The sequence below is a fragment of the Mustelus asterias genome, chromosome 26, assembly GCF_964213995.1.
Source record: "Mustelus asterias chromosome 26, sMusAst1.hap1.1, whole genome shotgun sequence".
NCBI lineage: Eukaryota > Metazoa > Chordata > Chondrichthyes > Carcharhiniformes > Triakidae > Mustelus > Mustelus asterias.
In genome coordinates this window covers 27784428-27811968 of record NC_135826.1, presented here as the reverse complement: position 1 = coordinate 27811968, position 27541 = coordinate 27784428, and the positions used below count along the sequence as shown (strand labels likewise).

At 38.6% G+C, this 27541-nt stretch overlaps 2 protein-coding genes across 10 annotated transcripts in view; both read right to left on the bottom strand.

Moving 5' to 3' along the window:
- Positions 1-10313, bottom strand: part of LOC144479533 (casein kinase I) — a 109778-nt gene extending 99465 nt beyond the window's left edge. For 3 of the 8 annotated variants that reach the window (XM_078198326.1, XM_078198331.1, XM_078198327.1), the window contains exon 1: positions 10210-10313. The gene's annotated coding sequence lies outside the window, so the exon portion shown is untranslated. Of the gene's footprint in view, positions 1-10093 lie in introns of all 8 variants that reach the window. The other 5 variants (XM_078198329.1, XM_078198325.1, XM_078198330.1 and 2 more) reach the window with 5 other exon arrangements.
- Positions 10314-18786: 8473 nt separating this feature from the next.
- The window catches only part of scamp4 (secretory carrier membrane protein 4), a 33399-nt gene continuing 24644 nt past the window's right edge, over positions 18787-27541 (bottom strand). For both annotated transcript variants that reach the window (XM_078198337.1, XM_078198338.1), the window contains exons 4-7: positions 26548-26704; positions 26344-26445; positions 24700-24817; positions 18787-21922 (exon numbers count right to left, since the gene is read on the bottom strand). In XM_078198337.1, coding sequence (XP_078054463.1) covers positions 21743-21922; positions 24700-24817; positions 26344-26445; positions 26548-26704 — 557 coding nt within the window. In that variant the 3' untranslated portion in view covers positions 18787-21742. The remainder of the gene's footprint in view (positions 21923-24699; positions 24818-26343; positions 26446-26547; positions 26705-27541) is intronic.

The following is a 27541-nucleotide window of genomic DNA, read 5'->3' as shown; positions in this document are numbered from 1 at the left end:
TTTAGCATGGCCAGCATGTCTTTTGGACTGTGGGAGGAAACCCACACAGACATGGGGAGAGAATGTGAAGACTGCACAAACAGTGACCCAAGCCAGGAAATAGAACCCGGGTCCCTAGCACTGACAGGCAGCAAAGCTAACCACTGTGCCAGCATGCCACCCACATGCCTGACCTGCTAGGGATTTCCAGCATTTTCAGTTTTTATTTCAGATTTCACCATCTAGAGTATTTTGCTTCTGCATCTTCCTGATTTCTATAGCTAAGCAACATAGTGAATGTGTACCACATGGGCCACTGAGTGTAAGGAATTCAGCACGGGAGATATATTATGCTAGAATTTAGCCAGTTAAAAATTGCTGATTTCAAACGGCTTAACAGTTCTTTGTTACTGTGAAACTTCAAAGCTGTTCTGTCCTTTACTTTATCACCTTACTTAAATCACAATGTTCAATTAAAAAGACAAGCTTTATTTACATTTATGAATAATTCGGTGACAGCAGAAAGTTTCAAAACTTGTTCTGAGAGATTTTGTATTGGCACATTATCGGCGAGACATCACTGTGGCTAAGAGTTGTGAAAGTTGCAGATTCCAGTCACAATCAAGTATTTCTAACCTAGATCAAAAATGCAAGGTTCCAAAAAAAGCCGAGCCAGAAATCAGTTCTCAGAGGCCAAACACCTAAGATAGTATTGAATATTATTTATTTTCCAAATAGCAAGATGGTTGGTTTCATCACTGAAGATTTTATCAATTCACTCAGCATCGGTTCAAACACTCCTTAGACCTGTACAGAACATCTCAGATGCATATTAAAGGGTTCCCTATTTAGTTCCAACTAAGAACGATGTCACTCCTGCACCTACATTCATTTGTTAATAAAATTTTCAAAACCTTCAAGAGCTGGAAAGACACCAGATCTGTTAGGGTCAAAAAACAGAAGACAGACAGATGTGTGGTTTAGGTGTTGAACCTTCAGGAGGACTGATGGAGAGCGGGTAACTTTCAGATGTTGGCAGACCTGCAACATTTTTCCATTTCCTAAGCCAGCTAATTCCAAGAAACATAATGTTATCACAGTTTACTACCAATTAGGGGATAGTTTGGTGCTGAAACTGTCCTTGATGACCTGCACTACCAACAGAGGGTTTCTATAATTCCATCAGTGAGCTGGACCTCAGCCTAGCTAACAGAGGTGTAAAACATGTGGTAAACAAAACAGCCTCCAGGTTAAAAGTTGTCAGTGTGCAATTGATTGCCTTTGGAAAGAAAATTAGCATATCATGGTCCATAAGCAACGTATAACTTTGCAATGAACTCCTCTGATCTTGTTAGTTCAGGTTGTCAAATGACAGTTAATCCTGCTCACTACATCATGCCATTGAGACAAAAGAAACTACAGTTCAGATTCACTCAAAGTTCCAATTATAAAATGGGATAATTGTCCATGCAACATTTCAATCTCAGTTGAGCCACCCAAAGTAGGTTAATTGCATCCTACTGCCCCTTGTGCAGAGAACAGTACAAGGACCAAGGGGGTGCGAGAGGGAGGAGAAAGTCTTGAAAATAAAAACCAGCTCTTTAGACAAAGGAGGAAATTGAATAGAAATAAATGTAGTTACCATACTGTAACAAAGTGGAGTTGAGTCAGAACAGCAAGTCCTGACAGCAGTGGAGGAGAAAATAAAGGAAATGCAATGTGCAGATCCGTTCAATTATATATTGTTATATATTCATAGATGACAAATTACATTACACCAATAGTGTAAAAATTTATTTATTAGTGTCACAAGTAGGCTTACATTAACATTTCAATGAAGTTACTGTGAAAATCCCCTAGTCACCACACTCCGGCGCCTGTCTGGGTACACTGCGGGAGAATTTGGCATGGCCAAGTAACCTATAGGGCTGGATCTTTTTTCTCCCCTGCACTGGGTTCTCAAACTAGAACTACCTAAAGCGTTTGGAAGTTTTTCTTACAAATGCTGCTTCTATTCCCAGAATTGAATGGTTACTCAACATAGTGATATAGTAACAAAATCAAGGTCTAATTGCCTCTCTCTCTGTAAAATAAAACTATCCATCACTTCACCCAAGGCTCAATATTCCCACAGATGAGATTTGTATTCTTAGGTATGGAGGTAAGGGGTGAAGTTTTGGTCTGCAAATAACTTCTACTCCAAACATGGTGACATTTGATTAAATGGAGTTCTAAATTTCAGAACACATTAAATACTTTAAATAAATTATTGGAGACATTATTACTCCTACGCTCAGAAATTCAAGTTGTGAATGGAAAAAATAGAATATTCAGTCACCTAGCTATAAATATTCTTCCAATTTGCAACAAATTCAACATACTGTCGGAGGTGGATTAGCCCACATTGTTCAGCCTAGAGGTTCATTTACAGAATTTAAACAGAGCAACTGAAAGACCGCTCTGGAGAGCGGATAGCTGCACTACAAAGCTTTAGGAGATGGTCACTAAGTGCTCCATACATGCATAATATTCCTTAATAACTTCCTTATCTTTCAGTACAAATAAGATAATTGTCACAGTCCTCCTCGCTCACGAGGCATGGCATTTCAGTTACAAACGAACATCACTTGCATTCACAATGGCGGAATCCCATTTAACATAGGTTTATCTTATACAGCAAACTCTTGAAGTAACAGTAAAATGGTGATTGAACTCCAACCCCGAATTGCACAAATAAGCAATTTAAACTCAAAATATACATATTTTATTCATAAAATGTAAACTTGCTCAAAGGGGCGGCACGGTAGCATAGTGGTTAGCACTGCTGCTTCACAGCTCCAGGGACCTGGGTTCGATTCCTGGCTTGGGTCACTGTCTGTGTGGAATTTGCACATTCTCCTCGTGTCTGCGTGGGTTTCCTCCGGGTGCTCCGGTTTCCTCCCACAGTCCAAAGATGTGCGGGTTAGGTTGATTGGCCATGCTAAAATTGCCCTTAGTGTCCTGGGATGCGTAGATTAGAGGGATTAGTGGGTAAAATATGTAGGGATATGGGTGTAGGGCCTGGGTGGGATTGTGGTCGGTGCAGACTCGATGGGCCGAATGGCCTCTTTCTATACTGTAGGGTTTCTATGATTCTATGAAATGTTCTTTCAAACTTGCAGTAACAGTAATTCAAGTAGCCTGCTGGTTTTACAAGCTTCGCTTTTAGCTCCAAATTGTTTTGACGCTTAAGCCGGGAGTGGTTATTAATGAAACAACTCATTTTCTTTTCAATATATACCACACTATATCCAAGCTGACCTAGTGGAATACATCCTAGGTTGCTGTAAGAACGAAAAAGGTAGAAATAGTAGAAACTTTCAATCAGTATTTGTTACAGGATTAACAGGCCTCCAATGCTCTGGCACTATGTTATAATAATATTCAACAAAGTGGAGGGGGATAAAGCCAGAACTACAGCCTTTCAGCCAAACAAACATTGGGGTGGGTAAGTTACTGGAAAATCATCACCAGGGGCAAAATAAACTTTCATTTTCAAGGAGGGCCTTGGTGAGGCCACACCTAGAATATTGCGTGCAGTTTTGGTCTCTTTTTTTGAGGAAGGATGTTTCTTGCTCTCGAGGGAGTGCAGTGAAGGTTTACCAGGCTGATTCCGGGGACGGCGAGACTGATGTATGAGGAGAGATTGACTAGGTTAGCATTGTTTTCGCTGGAGTTCAGTTGAGTGGGGGGTGGGGGTGCGCACGCGCGTAGGGAGGATGTTTCCAATGGTGGGGGGAGTCCAGAACCAGGGCTCACAGTCTGAGGATTCGGAGTAGACCATTTAGGACGGCGATGAGGAGACATTTCTTCACCCAAAGAGTGGTGAGCCTGTGGAATTCATTACCACGGGAAGTAGTTGATGCCAAAACATTGAATGTATTCAAGAGGCGGCTAGATATAGCACTTGGGGCGAATGGGATCAAAGGTTATGGGGAGAAAGAAGGATTATGATCAGCCATGATCGTGATGAATGCTGGAGCAGGCTCGAAGGGCTATATGGCTTCCTCCTACCTTCTATGTTTTTATGAGAGCAGGCATGGACTTGCTAATAGGCAAATCATGTCTGACTAACTTTGTTGAAATCTTTGATGAGGTAACAAAGAAAATTGCTCAAAGTAGTGCAGTAGGTATACATGTGGACTTTTGCAAGGCATTTGTCAAAGTGCCATACAGGAGGCTCATTAGGAAGCTGGAAACCCAGGGAATTAAGGGGAAAGTGGTGGTATAGATATAAAATTGGCTCAGTGACAGGAAACAGAGTGGTGGATGTACGTTTTGCAAATTGGGAGATGGTTTACATATCCTCAGCATCTCTTGGCAGAACAAAGTGACCAACACAGAGGTCGTGGAGCATGCTAATTCCATCAGCATACGCACTGCGAAGCCAGTGACATCGGCTTTGGTTCAGCTACATTCATTGGATGGATGACTGTTGTATATCCAAAGATCTTCTGTACAGTGAATTGGCTGCTGGGCAGTGTCCAAATGATTTGGGTACATTAATGGAATGGTAATTGCATCTCAAATGAAAATTAAAGGTCTCAAATTAAAGAGACCGAAAAAAAACTAATACTACTCATTTACTTGGGAGTATAATGGGTACTTTTAACGTTCTTTGTATGTCGTAAGTAATAGGAAATGATTGGCATGGCCCACAACAGACCTTTGTATAGACAGTAAATTGCACTACTCAAAAAAAAAATCTCTGGGTGTTTCTGTGTTGAACAGGACCAGTACAGTAGAAAATTGTTTTGTTCAGGAAATCCTTTTTTCTCTGGAGAAGCTTATGGTACACTCCTACACGTGTAATGAGCTGGTTATAAAGAAATACAAAGCATTTATTCTTCCAGCTGCATACAAGACAAACTTTGAGAATAATTCATGTACAATTTTCTTGGAAGTATAAAATATTTCAATTAAAATTCCAAATTTACATTTTTCCCAGTAACATTCAGCCCCAATTGTATTTTCAAATCATCAGAATTCTTGAACATGTTCATTTTTTTTTTACTTAATGCTTCAGCTTTCTACCAAAAGTGCCCAGGTATGAATCTATTAGTGCAAGCTTCACTCCAACAACAAATGAACTTGGACAATGTCAGTGATAGTGATCAGACAAGTGAGGATCCCACCCTCACTTAATGTCCAGGCAGAAGCACATTCCCAGAGGAATCACTTAACAAAAGAGAATCAAGATTCGTGGATGACTTTTCTCTCCCAAGCCCAGGATCATGGAGCATTTTTGGTTTTCCACTACAGTCTAGATAAAATCAACTAATTCATTACAGGTCACAAGTCTCTTCGTGGAACTTTTGGTTGACATAGCCCCAGGCCAGGCTATGAAACACATATACTCAATGAGTCAATGGACATGCAAGATATTTACCAAACTGTTTTTGCATATTTATGCTATCCATTAGAAACAAGCCTGATGAAACGCATTAGAAATGTACATTAAAAGTAAAACACACACACTGTGGCATCAGTGTATCATATGTATGATGCACTGCAGCAAATTGCCAAGGCTCCTTCAAAAGCACCTTCCAAAGTCATGACGTGTACCCCTAGAAGAACATAAACAGCAGATGCTTGGGTATCTCACCACCTCCAAGTTTGCCTCCACATCACAGGCCACCTTATCATTTCTGCACTGCCACTTGGTCTAAGTCCTAGAACTCGCTCCCTGACAGCACATGTAGACTGCAGCAGTCTAAGCTAGTTCACAAGCACCTTCTCAAGGGCAATTAGGGATGCGAAATAAATGCTGCCCTTCCCTGTGATGTACACACCTCCAGAACAAATGGGGAAAAAAAATTGATTGAGGCCATCACTCAAAAAAAATTAACAAGTTTACTTTATTAAAAGGGCATCACAGTTTCTTAGATTTCATTGCCATAAAACTAAATAGTTGCTGGCGACCATTCTCCTGCTTTAGCTTCTACACTGTAGGAAAGTGTCAGGCTTCCTCTCACTTTCGGCTTTCAATGCATTAATGCACTGGACCTTTTACCATCCATTAAGAGGCAGTGCTAAGAATTAAGAAATTTACACTTTTGTTTTATTTTTAAATATAGAATGACAAGCCCATGTACAAGAAATATATAATAAAAAAAGTTCTTACAACGTACATGGCCTTATGTCCTTACAAAAGGTCAGAAATTTCAAGCTACTACAAACCAAAGTCACGCCATAGTGTAATTTTGCATTAGTATTCAAACAAACATGGCAAAGTTAAGTCTGTATCTTGGAGCAGATAGTCCAATGCTGTGATGTACTCCAAAATTCACTAAGGTGCATTTACTGGGGATGTTGGAAGAGAAGAGCAGTAAACTTGCAACACTGCCAAATCACCAAGCAACCGAGTTAAGATCTGTACAGCTAAAGATAGAGGAAAGGACACCCATAAAATAATAAGGCCTCAAAGAGGTAGAACCGACTTTTTTTGAAACTAACAGTAGTCCATTGTGTAGTTTAAAGTCCTGAATAGATGAGGTTATTCAGCCTCCCACAACCAGCTCCAAGAATCAACCTAAAGATAGGGGTGGAATTCTCCCATCTGGGACTAGGTCCCAGGGCAGGGGCGGGAACGTTGAGTGTTTACTACTGCGGAGGCTGGCAGGAAAGCACACCACCTTCCAGCCCCGACCTCATTAACTATGCAACAGGTGCTTTGTGCCATATTCCATGGCAGGGTAGGCCTGATGCCAAGAAGTCCACTGTCGTTTCAGGGCACCATATTGAAAAGGTTTCCAACATTATTGACCCACTATTGAAGGAGGAAGATGGACCTCCTGAAAATAAAGATGGACCACCAGGAGCACTCGAGGCTGGAAGATGGACTTCTTCCAGGATACACAAAATGGAATACTGTGTAGATGCTTCCACCACACACTGCTGTGGTGTTCTAGAATCCAGGGTTGCTGGCGGTCTCCATCCCAAACTCCGAAAGAAGCCCCGGACATTGTTCAGTTGAATTTCAACATCCATACACCACGTTGTTCCAGTTGCATACTGGGTGTGTTTTCTTCCTGGCGTCATGGAGAATCGGGCCTTCATCTGCATCCCATCAGCAGGGTTCAAATCACTTTCATGGTAGCCAGTGGGTCTCCTGAGCCATCATGAGCTCAGCAGTGGAAGATCCCATGGGAAATTCACGCCGGAAAAAAACTGATTTTAGGACCTCACCCCTGGCCTGCCACTGAACCCACTGGTGGGGTCATGAGAGAATTCCACCCATTGTGATACTCCACAACAGCTTAGTTAGATAGATTACAAACATTATTCATTAAATATGCTAGTCATACAGCAGCGAAAAAACTATGTAACTATTACCCAAATACATAAGAAAGGCTTGATCCTTTCTGTATGTACAACTGAAATATCATTTGGACATAACAAAAAGAGATAGTGCCCAGGATCCCATAAGGCAACAGTTCCATTTGCGAGAAAAATTCCCAAAGGTAAATCACATTAAAGCTATGTTTCATCTTATATTACCGCAAACTGATATTTTAAAATGGAAGTGCAACATTTCAGCTTTTCCAGAACAGCAGAGGCAACTATGAAACATACTTCCAAGAGATATACAGGATTTGATAATATTCTTCTTCCCACACCCCGTGACTTCCATTTACATACATAATAGAATACATTTGTATCAAGTATCTTCCCTTGCATCTGTAGCATTAAAAATAGTTTTCTAGGATACAGCACCAGCACTTCTCTACAGCTATAATTTAATTTGGATTTGAAAGCATGCATTTACCATTAAAAAATGTAATTCAATTTGAGTGCAGTGTATTTAAATAAAAAGTTGCTAGTTAAGCAATGCAACTGTCATGTAACTTTTTACTCACTCATTATTAGCATGTTTTGGCCAGATTGCACAGCACTGAACATATCTGGATAGTATCCAAATGATTGCCCAAACACATGTCTGCTCTGATCATTGCCACCCTGTAAACAGCTTTAAAAATTCAAGAAAGATCCTGAGAGAAATTAAATGTTAATTTTTGAAAAATTACAACAATGGTCCTCATGTGGGTAGGAAGCCTTTCCAAAGACCATCTTCCACTAAACTTAATTTGAGCTGTATAGTAAAATGTCACAGAACTAGAGTGGATTTTAAAAAACTCGCTGGTGTTGGAGTCATAGCTCCCATTAGGCTGTTTACCTATTACAAAATAGGAATCCTGATAAATTATAAAATGATTTACATTCTGCGACAGTCGTGAGGTTTATAAGACTGTTATGTTTTGGAACTGTATCTTAAAAAAGGAGTCATGTGACTGGTTCTGAAGTCTGCCTGACTGCAAGCCTGGGTGGTTTGATTTTTAGAGATTAAAGAGGACCCAGATTGTTGTACCGGGAAGAAGGTGCACAATGTTTACACTTGGAGGGAACGGCAGTAGCTTGTGGGCAAAGAGTGAACAGATTGCAAGGTTCATAAGTCAGAGAAAAGTGCTGAGAACATCAGGTTATAAAAGACTGTACTTTAAATTGTCCATTTACTTCCGGGTCTCAGGGATAGCTAATCAACATTTGTAACTGAATACAAGGGCCACGTGATTCATTGTGCCAGGCAGATGGGCTTTCAGGAGGGGAATGGTCCAAAATGTCCTCAAAAATTCTCAGACAAGGTTAGCCTGCCCGGATTTGGGAGGAGAGCAGCTATGGGTAAAAAGTCACTATACTTCACAGGAACGCAGCTGTCTTTTCAATGCTCAGATTGAAAAGACAGAATGCACTTAGGAGCCAGGAATCACTTTGGATTGATTCAGGAGAATTGAATGCTGACTTAAAGAATAGCAAGGTATGTCAGTGAAGTGGATTTTCAGTTGTGCTAAATGAGAAAGGGGAATGCTCCATTGTGTGGTTTAATGTACAAGTTGCCAACAAAGATTGTGTTTAGTCAAGAGTGCTTCTAATGTTTTATTACAGTAAAAGTTTTTTTTAAAAAGTGTGAAATCTCATCATGTCATCCATTCAGCTTTTAACTAGAAGTTCAGATTTCATTTCAAAAAGTGATTGGTGTCTATGGAGATTGTAACAATCCACATTACTCTTAATAATAACTTTGATCCTAAAGTGTCCTTCACACCTCAAACTTTTATCTGCCTTCTATTGATTTAAATATGAACGGTTTCAACACATTCACACCACTGTACCAAGGAGGGGTAAATAACCATTGTCCATAAGGAACCATAGGCATCTCCCTATTAGTGAAAGGATCATTTTGTTTCTAACTGGAAAGAACTTGGACGGGTGGGCAGAAGAGAAAATGGAAATTAATACAGACAGGTATGATAAAAGTCATAAAATGTTGAGCATTTCATCCCTCTGTCCACAAGGACTGAATTTGATCCAACATATTCATGCTGTTCCCCATCCCTGGTGCCCTCTACTAAACGCACTAAATATTTAATAGATCCAGACTTAAAATTTCCCAAGCACCAACTCATCTTTTTTTAGCCAATTCATTCATCTGGTGGTTTCATGGCAATGCAACAGCCTCACAACCTGACCCAATAAAAACAGCCACCACCCGAAACACAGTCATGGAACCTGGTGCAATTCGATGTGCAAATTCTCCCACGCCTAAATGAAATACATATAAATAAATACACACACACACACCCAATACTGTACTACCATAAAAGCAAAATACTGTGGATGCTGGAAATCTGAAATACTGTTGGCCTGGACTTGAAAAGCAACTTGCAAAATCGATTAAAAATTCTGTTTCAAATACATTTTTAAAACATTTTTTTTTTTAAAGTCTCTTCCTGTAGTGTTTTAAAGTGCTCCATCTGCTATGGACGTCAGGGTTTCCAGTCACATCAAACTGAAAGCTTTGCTGAGGTAGAGGGAAGGGGGGAGGAGTAGGATTTAGTTGATTTAAAAGCGGCAGAGTCCACAGAGGCCTAGCCATACACAACGGAGCCTAACCCTAAAGTGATTCTGAGGAGAGAAATACACAAACCCCCCGGAGATCCACACACATTAAAAAAAACACAGCCTCTCTCTCTCTCCCTCCTTTACCGCTCTGTGCTGGGAGGTGAGGAAGACTTACCCTAGGTCGGGTTTGCAGCAGCTTCTTCCCTCATTGCTCTTCCTTCTTGGGGGAGGGAAGGGGGCTGTATTATCTTTTTAATTGCTGTTTTAAATATATATATATAACAATATAACCTCTTATCTCGCCGCTGGGCTTCTTTTTCCTCTCTCTCTCTTTAAAGCCTATTTCCAATCCCTCAGCAACCAGGGCAACTCCTTCGCGCCTGCGCACAGGCCGCCGGCACGCCAGCTCGCAACCAAACCTGCTGGCTCGCCCCGCGCGCGCTGATTGGTCGGCTCCCCGCGGGGCCCGGCCCAGCTATTTGGAAGGTTGCTAGCGGCGACGGCGCTTCCCATTGGGCAGGGCTGCCTGTCAATCAAAAGCCACCCCACTGTCGCGCCCGCCCCTCTCTCTTCCACCAACGTGCAAGTTTGGTTGAATTGTGGCTGTGGCGGCGGCAGGGGGTGGGGGCAGGGCCGAGGAGAGGAAAGTTGAGGCGAAAGTAGTTGCCGGGCGGAGGCTTCATGTCGGCGCCGCATGGCGGGGAGAGGAGGAGGAGGAGGAGGAGGAGGGCCAGAGGCGGGATAGATCATCATTGTCAATTTTTATTTTATTTTCCATTCTTTTAAAAAGGGTTAAATTTTCTGAGGAACATCGTTCAGGGGAAGGAAGTTTAGGGTTTTTTTTTCTCTCTCCCCTAAATATAAAATGTGGCGTCAAGGCACGCCAATGGAGGCGGCCTCTCACGTCAGGTCTCCTCATTGCAGCCTGCCCACTCTTTAATTTCCGGCTGAGTTTTCCAAGGGAAACTCCTCTCTCTGTGTAATGATCAAAAGACTTGATTAGCTGTAAAGATTCCAATCATTATTCATGTAAATTGAGTTTGTGTCTTTGTGCCCTGTTTGTGATCAGAACTCCCACTCCACCTGACGAAGGGACAGCCTGTTCCGAAAGCTTGTGTGGCTTTTGCTACCAAATAAACCTGTTGGACTTTAACCTGGTGTTGTAAGACTTCTTAATGATCAAAAAGCCAAACTCTCTCTCTCTCTCTTCCCCCTCCTCCCCTTACAGATTTTATCTTCTGGCTGTGATTTTTGGCTTCTAACTGAGCCCCAATTTGATCACCCTCTTGACAGGTAGTGAGAGAGTTGCCTGGCAGCACCACAGCCATTTTTTAAAAAAATGCTTGGGCAGGTGTTCAAGCAGACCATGTCAATCATTGGTCATTTTAATGTTAATTTATATATATTTTTTCCTCTCCTTTTCATAGTGGTTGTGCAGCCTCAAAGCTAATTCCTTTTGAAGTTTCCCCTCAAGGTGTTTAAACACCCTATACTGTGGTTTGAAAATCAGGTACCTCTTTTGTGAAATTATTTCGTGGGGAGTTGCTGCTTTCTATGTAAAACCCCCCACCAACACACTCCCCTCCTCCTCTTGCTGCTGGTGGTGCAGGCTTAGAAAGATAACTTCCTTTCAAAGTTACCCTCCAAGGTGTTTAAACACCATGCTGTGATTTGAAAATCAGGTACACTTTTGTGAAATTATCTCGTCGACTTGCTGCTTTCAATAGGTACCCCCTCCTCCTTATTGCTGGTTGTGGTGCAGCCTCGAAAGATAATTGCTTTTAAAGTTTAGAAGTAAACACCATACTGAGATTTGAAAATCAGTTACTTTTGAGAAATTTCGTGGAGTTGCTGCTTTCTATGTTAAACCACCAACACACTCCCCTCCTGCTCTTGCTGCTGGTGATACTGCAGGTTCAGAAAGATAACTTCCTTTCAAAGTTACCCTGCAAGGTATTTAAACACTATGCTGTGATTTGAAAATCAGGTACACTTGTGAAATAATTTCGTGGAGTTGTTGCTTTCTAGGTCTCTTTTCCACCCCCCCCCAACCAACAGTGGTAAATATTTTTTAACTGGAGTGAAGGCGTGTTTCCGTGCAGAAGGGTAGTAGAGTGTGGAGCAGCTGAATGCAGCCATTGCGTTGTCACCAATGCCCGATTCTTTCGCGCGCGATAGGAAATCTCAAGCTGCTTCCATCTCGGAAATTGAGTTGATGTCATCGTTACGATAACATATGCCTGACTGTTACCCGTCATAATGTCCTCCACCATTCCTGTGCGATTCGAGTCACTGCATACATTTCCCGCACTTCAGTAAACGCTGAATGTTTAAGCTCTACCATGACTGAATGCTAGTTACTGTTATCAAATGCATAACATTTCTGAAGCAGGATCCAGTTGAAAATTTTACACCAACTGCTGAATTGTTAAAACGAATGGAGTGGAGGCAGGCCCGACAGCAGTGTCTAAATGCATGGCTAAAAAAAAATACTGCTAAGCAGGGTGGAGGGCATGGAAGTCAAAGCTACAAACATAAACTTAGGCAACTGGAGATGGAGGCCAGTAAAGATAGTCAACAATACAAAATATCCTTTAAGTGCTTTCCTTTCTCTCAAATTTTTCTTAATACCTGACTTACACGCACTCACTGTGGGTGCCAGTTTACTAGCGGAGGGGGGAAAAAGTACATAATTCAATATAATATTTTGCCACCAGTTCACGATTCTAAATTGGATCATGTTAAAAAAAATTAAAGCTGAAATTATGGCAGCAATATCAAAAGCATGAAATATTTGAATTTGTCACATGTATTGGTATAGTGAAAAGTATTGTTTCGTGTGCTCTACAAGCATACCGTACATAGAGGGTGTGTAGAATGTATTGTTACAGTCATAGCTAGGCTGCAGTGAGAAGAGAGTTTGAGAAGCATAGAACAAGAGTAAAAGATAGAATTAGACGGTGTGTTGGGCACAGCTTGCAAGTAGTCATCACACCATCTTGAGAATGTCCCGCATCCTTCTGCACGTGGGATACATTACCACCTCTGAAACACTGGAATACTGGTTACATCCCACTCGGTGTTTCATGCTGTACCAGACTGTTTGCAACCTTAGTCCTATTTGACCAAGCTTAACTTCCGACCCATATCCACTTCATGACGCAGACTGCCTTCACTCATCTCTGTCCCTGCTTTAGCTCATCTACAATTAAACCCATGTTTTTTATTTCCTCCAGATTCAACGATTCACTACTTTACTAGATCCACAAGTCTGTATCCTAATTTAATGCTAACTCCTATACTGGCATCCTGCCCATCACCTAGATTTTAATTATGCTCAAATCTCACAATGGCTTCCTCTAGTCCTAGAACTCTCAAGGAATGGATGAAGCCCAAGATGGGATGCAAGCTTTATCTTGTCAGCTTGGATCTTGCTTGTCTCTTGTGAGGACCATGAATTGGATTCAATTTGAATTTGGTTTTTGGAGCTAGCAAAATTCGTGCTTGCCGGGTCCATTTTGCACATTGGCTTTGTAACTAAGAACGGAGTAAAAAAAATTTTTAAACTCCAAATTTATCTGCCTCTGGTCTCTTCTGCATCTCAAATGTCTTTCACCCCATCATTGGTAGCTATACCATCAAGGCTCTAAACTCAAATTGCCTTCCTAAAAATCTCTCTCCTCCAAGACCCTCTTTTAAAAAAGCAAAGCTTTTGGTCACCTGTCCTACTTTCTCCCTTAAGCTATCAATTTTTGTCCAATTAGAGGCCTGCAAAGCACCTTGAAATATTTGCCTATGTCAAGAGCACAAGGTTGTGGAAGGTGGACAGCATAGGAATAGGCAAGTCCGAACGTAGAAAAAGCATAGATGAGGTTTCAGTAGCAAATAAGTGAAGGCAGAGGAAGTAATGGTTGATGTCAGCAACAGATAGATATCGTACAGCTGCTGGTTCTGGTTGTAGAGATGTAAGAACTTTATATCATCTTCCAGCTGGTTCAATTTGATCGTCATCAATAGTGGGTGCATATTAAAATCATAGATTGAATACAGTGGTTTATATTGGTTAGCAAAGGCAGTTTATTAGCAATTGTAAGTTTAGGATTTTACAATAAAATATGCATTATTCTGACCACAAGGTACTGTCAGTCTTGCCTATAACTAGCTATTTCTTCTTAAATAAAACAATACATCTTCCCTTAAATGGGAAATACTTTTTACATTTAACATTTCATGCATAACACATTAATATCTGGAAACAGGTATGGTCCATAACAGGAACCTTTTGAAATATATTTGAGTAAAGCTGTCAGTTATAGGAAAAATAGAATATCTCTAAGGAAATTTAACAATCTCTTTTCAGTTTCAACTATCAGATGATCAGATTTCTTAAATGATTTTTTTTAAAAAAAGGCCACATTGGTGCTGACCATCGACTATCTGGAATATGCTGACAGGAACCAATTGTCTCTGTACAGCTGTACACTAAATTAAGTACTTTGGTAGTAAAGCATTCACATTAAACAACTTTGCAAATAATCCATCAGCTCCAACCAGACCAAAGTTATCTGGAAGGTAACCTATCAATTTGTTGTATCATGTTTTGTCTAACTTTCCTTCACAATGAATTAAGGCAAGAAACAGGTTAGAGAGATGAAGGAGGAGAGAGAGGGGTAAAGAGCCAGACAGGCCATTCCCCAACATCAAACTCCCAAGTGGCAATGTCTGAGGCTAAAAGAGAGTTGCCTCTGCAGATGGTGTGATGGTCAATTTTCTTTGTTACAATTCAATCTATTACTGCACCCTTAAGCGTGAAACATTTAACAGAAAATGCATTAAAATCAGAGAAGTTTAAAATAATCCAAATAGTATTTCAATTGGTATAGACAAAGATAAATGCCATCTACAGTTTTGCATTTAAATTTGATAATCAGAGGTTGAACAACAATTGCTGCAATAACTGTTTCATAAAATTTATTAGTGCACAAGTAGGCTTACATCTGCAATGAAGTTACTGTGAAAATCCCCTACATAAGATGGCAAAAGGGAAGGAATCAGAATTCTAACACATTTAATTTTGTGTTGCAAAGTACTTATGCAAAATTTGCAGCTAAAAACAAAATAAAAATCTGCTGTGGCCCGAAAGGGGATGATCAATTAAGTTTTTTTTTGAAAAGGATGAACAGTGTATTACAGTGCTAATGCAAATAATGTAAAAGCCAATGGAAAGTTTTATTTAAATTACTACTTTGTATATTTAACAAAATCCCTTTTTAAATATCTAACTCAGAACATGTGGATGAAATTATACATTTGGCATGAAAATCAAACACTGGGGGAATGTCTAGTGCAAAAGTAGCAAGTTAGAGTCAGTGTTCGTTTTAAAGATTTTGATTTGAAGTCTTTATAAATAGGTATCCTTAAAAAAACTATGAAAAACACAGAAAAACAATTGAAACTACTGATCCAATCAACGAAGGGCTAGATTAATTGTGGATGGAAAAGGACTCAAAGCACACTATATTTCATTTACATGCATTAACTTCAAATAAAGCTGCATATTTTACAAAGAATAACATTTTGAAAACTCACCAAACAGCAAAATTGACAACAATCTCTTATTTATAATGAGTCTATCATTACAAATTTAACTGAAAACAGCATCAAACATATTAAAGCTGTGCAAGTCTCTTGACTTGCAAGACACCAAGATGTCTGACCAACCAAGATATTAGCAATTTACTTGGAATGGTTGTATCAATCAAATTGAAATTCATTAAAAATTGTGCTTGGGGATTATTCGGCACTTTACCTCCCTAGTGTATATGAAGATGTTCACAAATAAATGCGCATCTCTGTCTCAAATACAAAAGCAGAAAATAGCAAAGTTACATGGCAAATTTTAACAAAAGGGATCAGCGTAATATACAACTTCACTGGTGAAGTTTTATACATACTTACATGCAAATGAAAATTTTATGGATATACTTTTCTAGAATGAATGCTTTAAAGTCCACATCATAATCCTTTTACTTTTCACATGCAATAACAGTTCAAAACATCAGGCATGGTTTGCCAAACAAATTAGTTATAGAATTTAATACAGAAAACTTAAAAATAGAACCAAAATACATATCCTAAAGTCTTGCACAGTACATCATATGTGAACCTTAACTATGCAACATATATTAAAATGCTTAATTGTTTTTAATCCAATTCCCTCCCAACTTCTTAAAATTCTGGTTAGTTGCACAATGTAGTCTTTGAATCAGCTAACAAAGTAGAATTGGTCAAAATGATTTATTTCCTTGCTTCGACTTACAGAAGTATGCTGATACCAAGTGTTTCCATGTTGTTCAGTCATGAAATTTTTGCAGCTCTGACCATGGGGCAAGACTTCTTTTAATCGAGCAGGGAATTCCAATGTTTGATATTTCAAAAATACGTCGATAGGATTTTAAAGAATTACAAAGCAGCTCTGAAAGTGTCCTGGCTTGCATAATTCAGTGTGACAAAAAGCAGCATTATGATAATCATAATACTGGACAGGTTTAATTGTGCTTGATGTACTGGAGAGAGATCAGGAGCAGTGAGCTAAAATCTGAAGTTGGCAGATCTTAGTGCACTTCCTTGCATTTGAATTATTAGTATAAAAACAAAATACTGCGGATGCTGGAATCTGAAACAAAAGCAGAAAATGCTGGAAATTTCCCCACAGATGCTGTCAGACTTGCTGAGATTTTCCAGCATTTTGTGTTTTTGAATTAAATATTAATATCTGGTTAGATAACCGCGCATTAGAAAAAAGTGAGTAAATCTGTGTAAATAATACACACGTATACTTGTATTCCCAAAGCAACACCAGATAAGATAGTAACTATTGTACAACAAATCTCTGTAGAAAGATTAATCAGCTCATTTGTTTTCCTACACACTACATTGAACATTTAATCTGATTGCAACAGATGTAATCAATCTCAGACCTACAAACATATAATTTAGTACTCATTTTAAATGTCTTGAGAATCAAAATATTGGAATTTTCAGAAACCAACACATCTAGAATAAATGTTTTCCACAGAAAGAATGTTGAAAATTATGACAGACTATAGGGAATTACAGAACACACAATGTGTCAGATTGCATTGAAAAAATTGGAGGTGTAACATTTCTATTTTCAGACAAAGCAAAAAGACCAAAAAATTAAAACTTTTATGCACTCTGTACAGACTACTAAATACAAGGTAAGAACTTCAAATGCTAAGTCAAAGACTACTCCGGTCATCCACTTAAATTTTAATTTTGAAGGTACCACGGCTCTTATTTAAAGTTGATAAAAAGCTCAGGATAGTCGGCCAAAAGCATTTGCTTAAAACATATTGTGCTCTACTATAATATGGAATGTTGAGTGTCATATAAACAGCCAAAGTTAAACAGCAAGCTTCAAGTCCACATCTCATTATCCAACCACGCTGCTGATTCAATTAGGCAATTATTGAAAACTACATTTGCGTACAAGACAGAGCATTTCTTGCACTTCCCTTTTCTACATGCAGTAGCACTGTGCATATTGCTAACAGTTTTAGTAAGAAATTGAGTGCATAGCTCTTCCTCACATCTACTTGTATTTGATGGCCCACTTCAAATCAATTACAATTTTAATATTCCAAAATTAAGTTATTTTGTACATTCACAATTGATGAGCATAATTCTAAGCTATAGGTTAAAGTAATGCCAAAGCTAACCTCTTGAAATCCATTTACACTTGGATGCAAATACTTTATTTCAAAATGAAAGTTTTTGTAAAATAATGAACAGAACTGTTATCATATAGAATGATGACAGAAGTTAATTTCTTTTAGTTTTTACAAATTTTCAAAAAGCAACAATTTTGTGAAAAGATTATGTTGCTTACAGCATCAACAAAATTATTAAGATCTTTCATAAATATCATGATACTTCAACAAATTGAAAGGAAGTGTTTTGCGCAGGTGAAAAAGACTGGGTATTGCACTGATTTGCCACTCAATCCAAAATGTTGAGATGCCTGCACACATTTGGATGACCTTCAATTCTCCTTGGTTGCTGCATTTTAAGATTTCAAACAAGCAGCCTTGACAATGTACTATTTAGCTGATAAATACCTTCTCCATAAAATCAATGTACACCCACAGCCCTTTCTTCCACTACTCAGCATCACTGCTGACAAGATTTTACGTAAAACATCTACTCAAGCCGACTTTGACAAGCAAGGCCAAACCACAATACAAATTCAGGTTCCAATAATTTTATAGCTACTTCATATTTTAAAACCTAGGCTTCTGCGGCAATTGGGAAAACGCGTTTCTCCTTTAATTCCCAATTAAAAGTTATTTCCACAAAAGTTATGCCAGATGCTCAAGCAAGAACCTAAACATAGAAAGCAAGCTTGTAATATTATGCATCTACAGTAATATGTTTAACATGTAAACAACATATTTTTGATAAACCTATGCATCCACAGTAATTGATATCTAGATAGAATATTTTTGATAAAACAAGGGAAAATGTGTAGTTTGCTGAATTCTCAGATAGATTCCTAATGAATGACATTTATTCATGCATCATCATTATTATCTGGCATTTCAGCTAATAAATTCAGCAATTAACTGACTGTTCACAAACATTAATAAAGCACATAGGTCTCTACAACTTTTACATCAGTAGCAAATCAGTCCAAGAATACAAATGTGTTTGTGCTGACCAAATTAGTTAAATACAATGCCTTGAACAGCTCGCTTACAACATAAAAGCTATTTGAGAATATACTTTAAAATGTTCCTCTTTTTAGCCTTCCCCCTTCCCAAAGAAATACACTGGAAAGCAATTATTCAGAGGCAAATACTTCTGTAATTTTCAAAATAAGTCACATTGTGCTTATTACACAGAAATTCCAATTATGCCCAATACTTGAGAAGCAATTCACTGTCAAAAAACCTGAAATGAAATCGTTCAACGCAACACTAACCTCTTCCCAAACCACACTGTCCCCAGTGTTGAAAACTATTCATTCTGCAACACATTTCTTGTTAGAAACACTATTATAAGGCACTTGCAACTATCAAGCTTTGGTAGCAACAACATAATGACATTATACGTAAATGCACTTGGGAAAATGGTTACAGCACACAAATAAAAAAGTTCAAATATATGAATGGTCACTGCTGAGTATTTTGTTGGTCCCTTAATTGCTTTCTTTGTAAGAAAACAATGTAAATCCTTTATATTTATCAACAGGAAGTATCTAAAGATGAGCAAAAGAATCAGCTTAGAAATGGTAGCTGCCATTGTATCGGTCCATTAGCTCTTCTCTGTTCCTTTCTCATACAAGTACAGTGGATGTGATCAGTTGGATTAACTGGCAATCTTCCTTCTTAGGAAGCATGCCTGCTATTGGATCTACGTGAAATTGCAATGGTGTCAATGCCATGGAGAAGCTAGTGACACTTTGGCAGTAGAGTTTCTTCATGTTGCATATTAAGTATCCTTAAAACAATCCACTCATTTTATGAAGGTAATCCACTTTCTTCACATAAGGCTGACAGGAATAAGCAGCCAAAGGATGGAAAAGATTTTAAAATTCTTCTAGTTAATTTTGGAACGCTAAGACAGATCGCTACCTTAATAATTTTTCAATAAGCAATAAACATATCTCAAAGATTTAAACTATTTTCACAATTAAGTGAAGAAATATTGATTTTGTTTGATTTATGCAGTTATTTGGAATGCATGTAAAGTTTAACTGCCTCTTCATGACAGTTATTTTGAATAACAATTACCAAATCTCAAAAGTCAACATTACGACACTGAATAATATCCTGGAATGTTTTTGCATTTGAGGCCAAGAAAAGTTACACGCATGAATGGAAGTCTAGTATTACATAATATCTAATTCAAACAGAAACTGTTTATGAAAAATTTTCACACCCATTAATTGATGAAAACAGCCGTCTTCAACTGAAGTCAAATTTGAGGGTTATGGGGTGAGGTTTTTTTTTTAACATTGGATAATGTCTAGATGCCTATGTAGTTCATACTGATCAATCATCCAGTATCCAATTCCTGTCACTTAGTATGTCTGCCATTATAAATATTTACAAAGATGGTGAGATTTTCCAAACACGGGCAAAAACTATATTTTTTCAAATTACAGTTAGTGCACTAACAGTTTCAGGCACTCTTCACTAAATTACATTTTAAGGCCAAACATACATACAGTAATTGTCACATTGAACAAGAAAAACATTGGTAAATAAATGTCAGAGAAATAAAGGCTTGGTAAACAGTGTTGTCTTAGAACTTATGCAAACAGTAATGCTAATGATTTATACCACAAAATTGGCTCCATAATCAATGATGCAATGTTTCAAGGAGCCACCATATTTGCAACAATGTGTCTCTCCCAACACTGTTACCCATATAAAAAATCTTAATTCTCAAATAATTGTTGCCATTATCTTTAACATCCAAAATATTATCTTTCAAAGATAGTTTTGATTTGATGAAAAGTTTAGTATGAAACTAAGGCTCCAATCCGCACCACTCAAAAAGCCCCAGAGTGTGATAACCTAGTATTTGCAATTAAGTCGCTTACTTTAAAAATTAAATTGATTCATTAATCAGTTTATAAATGGTCATAATCCTGGCTAAATGCACGCTGCCCCTCATGGCATCTCTCCTGAGCATTAAGTATATTCAGACTATGTTTGTTTCACGAATGTAAACTTGTACAATTCTGTTATGTTTTTCAAGCAATGGCAGTAACCTTTTTTGTGGAACTTGCAGATATTAAAATCAAATAAATGTACAGGAACTTTACCGATTAATGAGGTAATCTGTAAGTAAAGTTCTATTCGGAATAGAACATTGGATGCCTAGCGGTATTTATATGGGAGAAGTTCTATTGAGGGTTCAGAACCCAGCAACGAGTTCCAAAATTACTCCTGGGTATCAATTTGAATAATGGATTTAGTACAGACAGGTTTTACCTTTCATTTTGATGGCAAGGAGCAAAACAGACCATTTGTGGCCCACAAACGCCATGTCTTTGAAGTGGGGGAAAACACAAATTGAAGAAATTGTGATCTAATCAAAGATTAAACAATATTCAGCGGATTACTGGGAAATAAGATCAAATATGAAAAGCAAAATACTGCACTGCTGGAAATCTGATACAAAAACAAAAATGCTGGAAATATGCAGTTGAACAGGCAACACCTGTGGAGGGAGAGTTAGCACTTCATGTTGATGATCTTTCATCAGACAAAGATCAAAAATAAACTTACTCTGTCCAGTTACTTCCTGACCCTCTGAGTATTTCCAGCATTTTCTATGACACTACTGTATTTTACTGGTATAGCTTGATTGATCTACATTTTAGTCAGATTCTGTTGAAGAGTGGGGGAAAAGTAGTGTAACTCTAGATCACGATCAGAATAGAAAAAGAATATAGTCACAGACTAAATTTGGAAGTATTCACATCCAATCTGATGTATTTTTGAAGTCCAATTCCACAGCAGTCAGCATTGATCACAAACCTTAGTCCAAGAGGCCAATATGATGTACACATAATACACACGAAAAGCAGGCAAAAAAGCCCTTTCCAAAGCTACTACTCATGATTTTGAGGCCTTTGTAGTGTAGTTCCATTGAATGATGCTCTAACTTTTTCAATATGTAGCATAATACCAGGCATTTACATTTTCTATTAAGAAATGTTAATTTGTGATTTAATGTAAAATTGCACCACAAAAAATAAGTAAAGTACTTTCTTTTGAAGGTCCACATCCTAAGACCACTCATCACCACCACAAGGGTATCTTGGTACTGTGGGATATTGTGGTAGAGTATTACCAGTAACAGTTTGAAATGCTAATTGCTTTGGTGGGGGATTTTGCCATGTGCCAGCATTCCACTCTTCTTGGGCCTTCTGAAAGCTTCCACCACCACCCCGGTAGATTTTGTGCACCTGTTAGATTAAATTATAACAGTAAATATAAAACACATTTTAAATCTTTTTTCTAAAGCTGCCCCTCAGCTTTTCATATTTCAAAACCTTCCAAAAGATTTGCAAACTGCCAGGTTTTCACCAATCATGCTTAATCTGAAGTTAAATATTAATTGAATCAACACCTCCTCTTGCGTGAAAAATCCTGCTCGCTAATTGTCTTGATAGTTGACAAAGCTAACAATCACCCAATAGTTCAGATCAAGAACCATGCAAGGAGTCAAAGACTGAAATCTACTCCATACCAAGTTATGACATGTTGCATTGAAACACAAGAACATAATAAGAATATAAGAACTAGGAGTAGGCCATCTGGCCCCTCAAGCCTGCTCCGCCATTCAGTACGATCATGGCTGATCTTTTTGTGGACTCAGCTCCACTTACCCACCCGCTCACCATAACCCTTAATTCCTTTACTATTCAAAAATGTATCTATCCTTGCCTTAATAACATTTAATGAGGTAGCCTCAACTGCTTCACTGGGCAGGGAATTCCACAGATTCACAACCCTTTGTGTGAAGAAGTTCCTCCTCAATTCAGTCCTAAATCTGCTTCCCCTTATTTTGAGGCTATGTCCCCTAGTTCTAGTTTCACCCGCCAGTGGAAACAACTTCCCTGCTATCTTATCTATTCCCTTCGTAATCTTATATGTTTCTATAAGATCTCCCCTCATTCTTCTGAATTCCAATTAGAGCCCCAGTCTTTCCTCATAAGCCAACCCTCTCAACTCCGGAATCAATCTAGTGAATCTCCTCTGCACCCCCTCCACTGCCAGTATATCCTTTCTCAAGTAATGAGACCAAAACCGTACACAGTACTCCAGGTGTACAGCAGAGTATGGATGAGCTGAATTTTATGGAGGTTGGAAGATAAAAGGCCAGCCAGGCGAATTGGAATTTTCCTGGCAGTTAACAAAAGCATGAATGAGTATTTCAACAGATAGGCTGAAGCAGGGTTGGAGATGGATGATCAAACAGAGGAAAGAGAAAGGTTGAAGATGAAAAGTAGAGGCAGGAGTAGGAAGGAAGGCAAAAACAGGGAGGGAGCAAGGGATGGATGGTGTATTGTACTAGAATAATGTTCATAACCAGGCTTTGATTATTGCCAAACCAATAACATGCAAGTTTCCCGCTATTTGGTTCTAAGGATCCCAAGTGAAATGCATGTGAAAGGTCTTCTCTTAAAAGAAAAATAAATTGTATTTTTGATCTCACGACTTTTCTTGGTATATCACACATTATCACAATCGCGGTGTTAAGTGAGTAACTGACAAACTACTCATGTAACTACCTGCTCATGGGGTAACCTGAAGATTATTCAAAGCTTCTCCATGACTTAAAACTCAATATTAATGAACATAAAACATAAGAATTAAGAGCAAGAGTAGGAATTCAGCCTCACAAGCCTGCTCTGCCGTTTATTAGGATCGTGAGTGATCTCATCTTGGCCTCAACTCCATTTTCCTGCCCATTCTCCATAACCCTTCAACCCATTACTCATTAAAAATCTGTCTCCTCAAATTTACTCAATATCCCAGCATCCACCCGCCCTGGGGTAGTGAATTCCACAGATTTAAGACCCTTAGAGAAGTAGCGTCTCCTCATTTGTTTTAAATCTACTACCCTTTATCCTCAAACTATGACCTCTTGTTCTAGATTGTCCCACAAGAGGAAGCATCCGCTCTACGTCTACTTTTTTCAACACCTTTTATCATCTTATATACCTCAATTAGATTTCCTCTCATTTTTCTAAACACTAGAGAGTATAGGTCTTAACTATTCTATCTCTCTTCATAAGACAAACCCCCTCATCTCTGGAATCAATCTAGTGAACCTCCTCTGAACTGTCTCTAATGCCACTACATCCTTCCTCAAATAAGGGGACTAAAACTGTACACAGTACAGACACAGGCAGACACAAATTTATACTCCTACTCAGTAAATGAGGCTTATTTTTGCCACTACTCTATTGAGTTTGAGCAGTCTCCACCATCTTTCTATTCAGCGTGAGCCCCGAATACAACATGCATAAATTGTCAAACTTCAAAGGGGGTTATTCACAGAAACTGTTTGTAAAAATTCAAAGAAAAATAGTGTTCTTCTGAGGTTAGGGTTATGCACATTACCTAGCAAAGTGGAGGGGGGGGGGGGGGTTCACTCCGCATTTAGCCATACTGTGCCAAGCTAGGAGCACATAACAGAAGCAAGTTTCCAAACTTAAACTAACAACTTCATGAGACTAAGTATAAACACCAAACACTTTTAAATAGCAGTGATTACTGACTCCACAGTGCATCACACTGGACAAAATTCTTTGTAAACTTGGAAGAAACTGCATCATGGTGAGAAGTCCCTCTACTAGTTTATTCACTTTGATTTTGGAAATATAGTTGCCTTCTACTTAAGGAATGATACAAAAAAAAGGAAAACAACATATTGTTGAAGGGACTCAAACATAAAAAGTTTAAAGTACCATATTTCTGAAATTTGTTTCATCAGAATTCTTAATTTTGCTTGAAAAAAGGGAACTTGAAAAGTGGAATTCAATATTCATTTTGGATGAATCGCAGTCTACTGGCACGGACATGTCCAGGTTCATAATCAAATATTTCTTCCAAGTAATTAACTTTACAAGCCATTCAATTCGCTAGGAACATCCTGCAGTATGCTTATAGCAACCACAAGCAATGTATTGAGCAGCTTCAATTTTCAGAGTAATGGAGAGGGGGCTAAACTTACGCGGAAAATAACAAGTGCACTCAGGATTGCAACTGCTGTGAACATGATCGCAGGAAACAGCATTACCACTCCAGCACCAACATTAACTGAGAAGAAACCTATGGCAGCTATCCATCCACTGAAATAAAAAAAAGGAACATGGTCAGCATGGTACACAACGATTTGTAAAGTGGGTACAGTACTCACTGTTGATTTAAAATCTGTTTTTTTAGAAATTTTTGTTTTAATTATTAAAACCAGAATTTGGGAGACAACCTTAAATAAACTGGAGAAGGAGATTTTGCTTCCTAATAGTTAATTGAATAAATAACTTTGCGTTTACACTTTCAGATCCTCAAGAATTCCAGATTACTTCCCAGCTAATGAAATACTTATGAAACATAGTCATTGTTGTAACATGTGAAAAGGCAATAACCAAATGACATAAAAGGTCCCACAAACAGCAATTAAATAATCAGATCATCTGTCATAGTGGTCTGCATTGAGGGATGAATATTGGCAAAGACTACAGTACAACTCCCTGCTCTGCTTTGAATAGCACATGGGACCTTTTGCATCCTAAACAGGCCCTCATTTCTTGTCTGATCTGAAAGATGCACCTCCACTGCACTGAAGTGTCAACTTAAATTATGTGCTCAAGTCCCTGGAGTAGAGCTTGAAAATGCTATCTTCTGATTCAGTGTTGCCAATGAAGCCGGGCAGACACTGATATAAATATTATGTCATTTAATTATCTTTGAATAAACATTGATATTCCATTCGGGTCCTTCAGTATGATTGTCTGTGATACACTTCACTACAGTGCTGTTTTGTACCAGTATCATAAAATCCTACAGTGAAGGAGGAGGCCATTCGGCACCTACCATAATCCCACCCAGGCCCTATCCCCATAACCCCAAGCATTTACTCTTGCTAGTCCCCCTGACACTAAGGGGCAATTTAGCATGGCCAATCCACCTAACCTACACATCATTGGACTGTGGGAGGAAACGGAGCACCCAGAGAAAACCCACGCAGACATGAGAGAATATGCAAACTCCACACAGACAGTGACCCAAGCCAGGAATCAAACCCGGGTCCTTGGCGCTTTGAGGCAGCAGTGCTAACCACTGTGCCGCCCAGTATGTTTTAGTGGCTTTGATTATTCGTTCAGTTAATTTTCTATAATAATTTCTTTAAATGTGCTTACTTACAATCCCTTTTAATGACTTCTGATGAATATTTTGCCAATTTGTTTGCACTGGTATCAGTATCTATTCTTTCAAACAGGTCTATATTTGGTGATCTTTAAGCATTCTTTTCTAACCATAATATTACCATATATAAACAGATCAAACAATAGTTGTTTACAGCCTCTGACACTAAGTGAAGACTTCACAACAAACTGTAGTTGAAAGCTTCATTTAAAATTACTATTTGTTAAGGATGAACATGATTACTTATTTTAACTACTTGAACCTTTGGCTATGTGATTTTGCCATCTTGTGACAGATATGAAGTACTACAGTAACACAACTCAAATGCTACACATTGGACTGAAGACCATATAATGCCAAGGAGTCCAGATGGAAAAGGGTAAAGCAAAGTGTTAGATAAATTGGGAAAGGTCTCCAATTATGCTCCCTCCGTAATGGTAGGACTCACCAAGCTCCCCATCCTTTGAATCCAATTGCTTGTAAAGCTGCCAAAACAACCTGGGCAGCAAAAACGAAGAAAAATGTCATGAAGTTAAAAGAGCTATCAGATCTGTTAGAGGAAAAAAAATAACAGTTACAAACTTGAAATATAAACTAAAGGGTCACAGTAGGTTACACAACATCCTTTATATCTTCCATCACAGGTATTTACCTAAATGCTTTATAAATTGGACGAAGCCAGCAGACGTATGAACAGGGGCTGAAAAGTAGTAGCCACAGTATTGCCAGGCCAAAGTTGATAGCGCCACCTCCTGCTATCAGCCAAGCTAAGCAGCCTATTAAATTCACTGCTAGGGTAATGCTGTAAACTAAACACAAAAAGTTCAGTTAGGATATCACTGATCAGTAATCAATGTGTTTTTTAACACAAAAAACCTAATAAAAATTGTTGAGAAAGTCAAAACTGAAAACAACAATAACGAAATTTGCAGACTTTGCCGAGAAAAAAAAAACACCTCCACTTTATGTCAATCTACTTTTGCATGCTGCCATTCACTTGCAGAATACTGCACTCTCATTTGGGCTTGCTCACCATACACTAATCTGATTGATACTCATTTGCATGCTGCTGCACATTCCATGTCAGGCACCCTACTCACATACTGTCAACCAAAGTTCAACCGGCCCATTACATATTCAAACTGGGAAGGGACATATCCCAAATCTTTAGCTATGTGGGGCTTGATTACAACGCTAAACAGCTTGCAAACAAACATCACCAATGTCATTAAGTCATACCCACTAACTAAGCCATCAGGTGGCCAACAGACCTTGCATGTTGGTGACGACAACTGTTCTAAAATGGTTGGAAGCAACTGCAGAGCCTGCAGACATTAAATAATAATCAATGATCGTGTAAGTTTCATCAGTGTTCGGTTCCGATTAACCTGGTATCAGATATGAGCTTCTACGCAAAATGTCTATTACACGCTGCTAATAATCTACTTGTTCAAAGTACATGTCCTTTTGATTGAATATAACACATTTACACGTTTTGACAATTTAGAAAAAATACTTTGTTGTTTGGTAGTGCAGAACTTGAGTAGTGCTGTAGAAAGACATGCTGTTGTCTTGCCTTCATCAGGACAAATTCACAAGAATAGCAATTGTAAGGGAACAATAAGTTTTCTGCACGAGTGCCGACT